We start from the raw sequence: 6078 nt of genomic DNA on the forward strand, positions 1-6078 counted from the left end.
CGTCACGCAGCAAAGCATCATGGGAGAGTGTGTCACGCAGGACAGCTAACAGCTAAATAGTTGATTTCTGGACAAAATAAAGCGTTTTTTATGGCGCCTCATCTTGTTTTCAGGTGGTAAAAATAAACCAGTAATAAAATCTGTCATTTGTTTTACCCAGACAACGTTTTAAAGAGATAAAATTCTTCCAAACTTTAATAAAGTGTCCTACTTTTACCCAAACAAATATTGATTGTGTACTTTAGTGGAAAAAGAGCTATTAAGAAATAGCACATTTTGGATGTGTTTCTGTGTATATTTTGTCTTTTTTTTTTTTACAGATCATTTCAGAAAAGGGTTTATTTTTGATCACAAAACACAATTTTAACACTTCTGTGCATGTTGAAAAGGCAATATTATATCACACGTGCTTTAACTGAGAGTGGGAGCGTTTTGTTGTTAATTCTTAATCCTTTTTATTATATTTTATTAGATAAAGTAACAGCCCTCACGTGATTGGTTATTAGATTACACACAGGTATTAATTGGAGGTGAACAAATGTAGCTGTACACATTTTGCAGCCCTTAGTAGTAATAATATTTATACTAAGTTATGTTAAATAAAAGTATGAAGAAATCTAAAAATGTGCTTCAGCAAATCTTAAAACACTATGATCATGATCATGATTTACTGGATAACATCTGTGTTGCAGTGCAACCAGGACAAAGCAGGAGGAAAGTGTTAAACCTTCTGCTCCTGCATGGTTTCTTCTTTAGAAAAGTGTGTGTGTGTGATTGTCAGAGACAAAGCAAAGTGAAAAAATAAAATAAATACACCCATTCTGTGGTTAACAAGATTTATACACAGCATGGACTGTTAATTAGTACAAGTCACACGTTTTTCCAATGTGCAGCAAGCTGTTATGTTTTATAGACTTTTGAAAGCAATGTTTCTTTTAACTATAACTTCAGTCATTATTATTTATTTGTATTCATTTTTATGTTGTCACACAAGTGGGATTTGCCATGCTTTTTTAGTTTTAGGCTAATTCTATTAATTTTCCAAAGCAATGGATTACACCAATAAAACTATGCCCCAAATGATCAAACATGTCATTTAAAATTAGTTTTATGTCAGCTATAAGAAAATGGTTAGCCATGCTTTTGATAAAATATCATACACACTTTTTTTTTACTTAAATAGTCATTTAAAATATTAAATGTATTTAAAAATTGCTTAACATTATTTAACAGTTAAGGAAAAGTTAAAACTAATAAGACTACATTTGTGTCTATTGTCTGGATTTTTGTTCCACTTTTTTTAAAAATGCTGATTTTCATGCTTTAATTTAATAAACTGAGCTGTTTGCTCTTTTCTTTCTGCAACAAACACCTAACCAGATATTTAATAAAGTAATCTTCATAGAGAAGCAACCAAGTTGATATTAAACGCCAAAAAAATAAAAAATTTCAGAATCTCACCCTGAAACTATGCAAGAATTTCAATTCCTTCTAATGGAAATGATTAAATTATTGTTAAAAACCTTTTATTTATTCCTAAAAACCAAAAAGAAACAATTGTAACCTACTGTTTTAACCATTAATGAAGGTATACCAATGGAAAATATAAACGACTGTTCATATTACCATTAGGTTTCTAATGTTATGTTACTTTAAAGATTTATTTTGGTAAAAATTGCATATAAACATCCATTCCTCTATTTTATAATACTTTCTAGTCATGTTCAGTTTATCTGTTCTCTGGTGGTGGGGATGATGATGTTTCTCCTTGCTGTAGCACCTTTGTTGTACTTCATCGATCTCTTGTTCTGATGATAGATTCCTTCCCTGGGTCAGAAGGTGTCTCTTAGTCTGGATCCGTAGGTCCCAGATCCTGTTCATAGTCTCTCTCTCAGACTTACTCTTGTAGTAGCACTCCAACAGTACGATGCTTTCTTTTCTTCTTGTTTTTTTGCTCTCGTCCACAAATGCTTTGTCCCAGCAGCCCATCTCTCACCAGAGCGTCCCCGTTCCCCAACATCTGGCGCAGACCTTGTTAATCCTTGTTTATTTCCTCCTGATGACATTAAAAAGACAGAAGACACGTCTTCCAGTAATTGGTACCAGTTCTCATAAAAAAAAGATTAAACATTGCATGACATATCAGGAGATTCTTTTTTTTCTACAATCTAGTTTAACTGCCAAAAATAACTAAATAAACTAAAATACTAATACATTGCACACTAGTGAAGCTTCTCTGGATCAAGATATGACAGTAGATAAAAGTAAGTTGGTCAAACAGTCTAACAAAGATTTTCCAGAGACTTTCTCTCTTTGTGAAGTAGATGGGAACCAAACACTGTAATCCTGTGTAATAACTTCACCCTTTCTTACTTGGAAGGTGTCCGATCAGAAACCATAATAGCTGGTTATGTTCAGAGGCAAGTCGTTAAATCTAGTCAGACAAAGCATAGCTCTCAGCGCTGAGTGTGACTTCATGCCACGGTATGCTTCTTTCTTTAGGATCTCAGTGAGCTGTCTGACAGCTTCACCTGAACGCAGGACACTCCTCTTCCTGTCTGCCTGCAGGAAGCAGCAAGTTCCCAAACTTCATTCCAGAAGATCCTCTCCACCTCCGCCTGAATCACACTGGATATTCTTTAGTTTTTTTTTTACATAAAAGCAAACCTGGAGATCATTTCTCTGATATGCCTCCTGGGTTGGAACTGAGTTGTGTATCACTTTGATTTTTTTTTTTTTTTTGACTTTGGCAGCTTGTAACGGAGCTCTTTGTACCCATCCTGCAAACACAGAGCAGTTGGGGAAATGGTTTGAACTCCGAGTGCTTTATTTCAGTCACTTCAGGACAATCCTCAAAGCCTCGTAGATTGACTCTTTTGTCTGCCGCAGCTTTTGAATCCAAATATTCACAGACTGATTGCAGACTTTTCGTGAGAGGGGAAGGGAGAACGCTCAAGATGTGCAGCCAATCATTGTTGGATGAGGCGGCTGTTGGACTGTGAGTCCTGTGCGCCCAATCAGAGCTCATTATAAGCATCCAGTCAACCTGAAGTGCCCATCAAGAACGGTTCACGCAGTTTGCAACATAAAAAAAAAAAGAAATATCTGAAACTGCTTGTTTGGACGTCACAAGAATCTCTGCGAGGAGATGATATCTGTGTATCTGAGCGTCAAGCTGTTACGTTTACCAAGGCATAATTGTTTCAAAATGAGCCGCAGCAGCAGGGTGCACATGTATGCTTTAAACAGCTGTGTATGATGGTATTTATGACAGTGAGATGTTGTTTTTTTGTTGTTGTTGTTATTTTTATAGCACTTATTCCAAACGAACCAGACTGTGCTGCTCTGTGAAACACTGTGGCTGACTTTAATAGGCGGTTTCAAAGGTCAGGATGCTGTGAAGTCAAACAGAATACTACTTTTAAACCACTGAAGTCACAAAATAAAACAGTCCAAAGGGTAATATATCAATTTCTTGGATGCTTTATTCAGATAGAAGCACAAGTTGCTCCAAAAATCTGTAAATTATTGGTCAATGTTATCGGTGCCCTCATCACTTCGTCAGTGATGCACCTCCTGATGATGATGCTGTTAAATATATATTTTTTAAACAGCTGATAACATCTGGATTGTCTCTTTGTCCTGCAGTTCAGAATATGCAGCATATGTGACTGATGAAGATACTTAATGATGAAAACATGGTGTCTTTTACCAGTTTAAACTGTTTTTAATGAATTGTCAGCTACTGAATTCTGCTTAATTTATTATAGCTTGTCTTCCCAAAAACAGGGCTTTTAAATATTGTGCTAAAATATCATGGCTAACTTTGTTTATCCATAGCAAAAAAGGTAAAAAAAAAAAAAAAAAAAGAACACGGCCATAAGATAAATGACCACCTTTAAAGTCACTCTTAAAACCATGAACTAAAGCCAATGTGCTTTACTGTGTATGAGGCAGATGAAGATATGAAGTTTTTAGAATTTTTTTCGTGCCCATGTAATCCAAAAACGGAATTTAACACGGATAAATGAGGCCTATATGCAGTTCTGAACACTAGAGGGCGCCCCAAGCCAACAGATATTCAGCACCTAAAGGGAGTTGGCAGCGTGTTGTCTCAGGGCTGCAGCAATAAATTGCCTGACATCAATTTTCCAAAAGATGGCAATATAGGATTGCCTTCTCACCTCGGTCCCATGCTGGGTAATTAGGCAAAGAGACTGGTTTTAAAACTCGAGACATGCCGTCAAATTAATTAACGAGGCAGGAGCAGAGCACTCAGTTCGTCTTGCAGTTTGTATATTTATTTTAAAGCAACTTCTTCTGTAAAATATAAATACAAATTATGGGATATTTTAATTACAAAGTTAAAACAAAAACAAAACGGAGCACACCAAAAATTTACTTTACTGCAGTAGCCTCCCTGTTATGTACAAAGCTCTGTGCCGCTGGGGGGCAAGGAGGGGCGGTGGGGATTATCAACATCGTCTTAAAACTTTACTATACAAAAAACGTTGCAGTTTGTTAAATTACAGCCTAAACAGAAAGAAGGAAAAAAAATTACAACAAAGTAGCCCCTGAGGCTCAAGCGAGCACTAAAGTTTGAGGAGAGGAGAAACAAACAAAAAAAAAAAAAAAAAAAGAAGGGACATCATGTGCTTCCTATAAACACAAATACAGGATTCAACAGCACAGCTTCAGAACTAGTCTGTACAACTAAACACATGCACAATGTGCTGCGCGCTCACACACAACGACCGCACTCAGCTGCTATACAAAATCTTACAGAGGAGTCAAAGCAACATCTCAAAAAAAAAAAAAAAAAACTCAATATTATATATACTGTATATATTTATTTATACATATATTAATTTATAAAAATAAGACCATTATTAAGTCTCTTGTGTGACAAACATTGATCCTTAGTTAATGGAGGGAAATGATTCAGCAGCCCAGTCAGGCAGTAGGTCAGTTCATCAGTACAGCGGACCGGTGCTGGTCCAGGTCAGGCTAAGGCATATTGTTGTAACCTCTCATTGGTTCTAAAGCAAACTCCATTTGGGAAAGAGAACAAGGTCAGAGCTCAGCAGGTCAAAGCGTCAGAAGGAGCCCAACTTGGCAACTGCCATGATTTTGTCCTTAAGTTTGTCCCCTGGGTGGTCCCAGCGGTCGTCCAGACACTCCAGTGTTGAGCCCAGCAGGGCGGCCAACTCGGCGCTGTCCTCCACTAGGTCGAGCAGCTCCTTGCTGTCCGGGTGGAAGCCCTCGAGCTCCTCCGGGCACGAGAAGAGCTGCGACAGAGACGCCTGGCGGTAAAACTCGGCCTCGGCCACTGTCACCACCTCCATGTGGGGGAAGGTCTGTCGGAAGGCGCGAGCGGACATTCGCAGCCGCCGGAGCACGTCGGACAGCAGCAGCCAGTTTCTTGGTCTAAAAGAGGGAAGGAAAAAAAATGTTCATGTAAAAAACTAAATAAATAAACCCCACTGAAATAAAAAGGGTTAAAAAAGGTGCGTCTGCTTCACGGATCAAAGCTCACCCCTGGGACAGGGACACCTGGATGTTGTAGCAAGGCAGCAGAGGTCGATCGGAGAACTCAAACTCAAACACCTCCCTTTTATCATCCTCTTCCTCCTCATCTGGGCCTGGGGGGTCTGCAAGGATGTCATAAATGCCACCCTCTTCAGTCGATTCTAAAAAGGAAAAAAGTATCTAAATTATGATAAAGCTGCCTTGACTAGAAGAGGAGACCACTGATGACACATGGAAAAAAGACTTTGTAAGCAGTAAAAGGACACACACAGCACTGATTGGTACTCACCACAGACAGCGCTGCCATAGAACTCCCAATAAAGCCCTGGGTCGTCATCTGAGCGGCCCTGAAGGTCAGCAAAATAATCTGCAGAGAGAGAGGACAGGAGCCTGTTATTCAAGAGCCGGAGCCCCGGGGACAGGCAACGAGGCAAATGCGACTGCCCTCGAAGACTACAGCAGAAAAATGGACAAAGAGCACGGTAAAACAGAGGAGAAGGAGAGAAACAAACAGCGAAAATGTTTTAAAAGGTGGGGGGGGGGGGGGGG

General features: G+C 38.8%; 1 protein-coding gene across 3 annotated transcripts in view; it reads right to left on the minus strand.

The window, feature by feature from the left end:
* Positions 1 to 4274: 4274 nt before the first annotated feature.
* The window catches only part of bcor (BCL6 corepressor), a 35586-nt gene continuing 33782 nt past the window's right edge, over positions 4275 to 6078 (minus strand). For all 3 annotated transcript variants that reach the window (XM_017410270.3, XM_017410269.3, XM_037976031.1), the window contains 3 exons: positions 5819 to 5896; positions 5537 to 5690; positions 4275 to 5427 (listed from right to left, as the gene is read on the minus strand). In XM_017410270.3, the coding sequence (XP_017265759.1) occupies positions 5097 to 5427; positions 5537 to 5690; positions 5819 to 5896 (563 nt within the window). In that variant the 3' untranslated portion in view covers positions 4275 to 5096. The remainder of the gene's footprint in view (positions 5428 to 5536; positions 5691 to 5818; positions 5897 to 6078) is intronic.

This window comes from Kryptolebias marmoratus, linkage group LG6 (genome assembly GCF_001649575.2).
Source record: "Kryptolebias marmoratus isolate JLee-2015 linkage group LG6, ASM164957v2, whole genome shotgun sequence".
Classification (NCBI taxonomy): domain Eukaryota; kingdom Metazoa; phylum Chordata; class Actinopteri; order Cyprinodontiformes; family Rivulidae; genus Kryptolebias; species Kryptolebias marmoratus.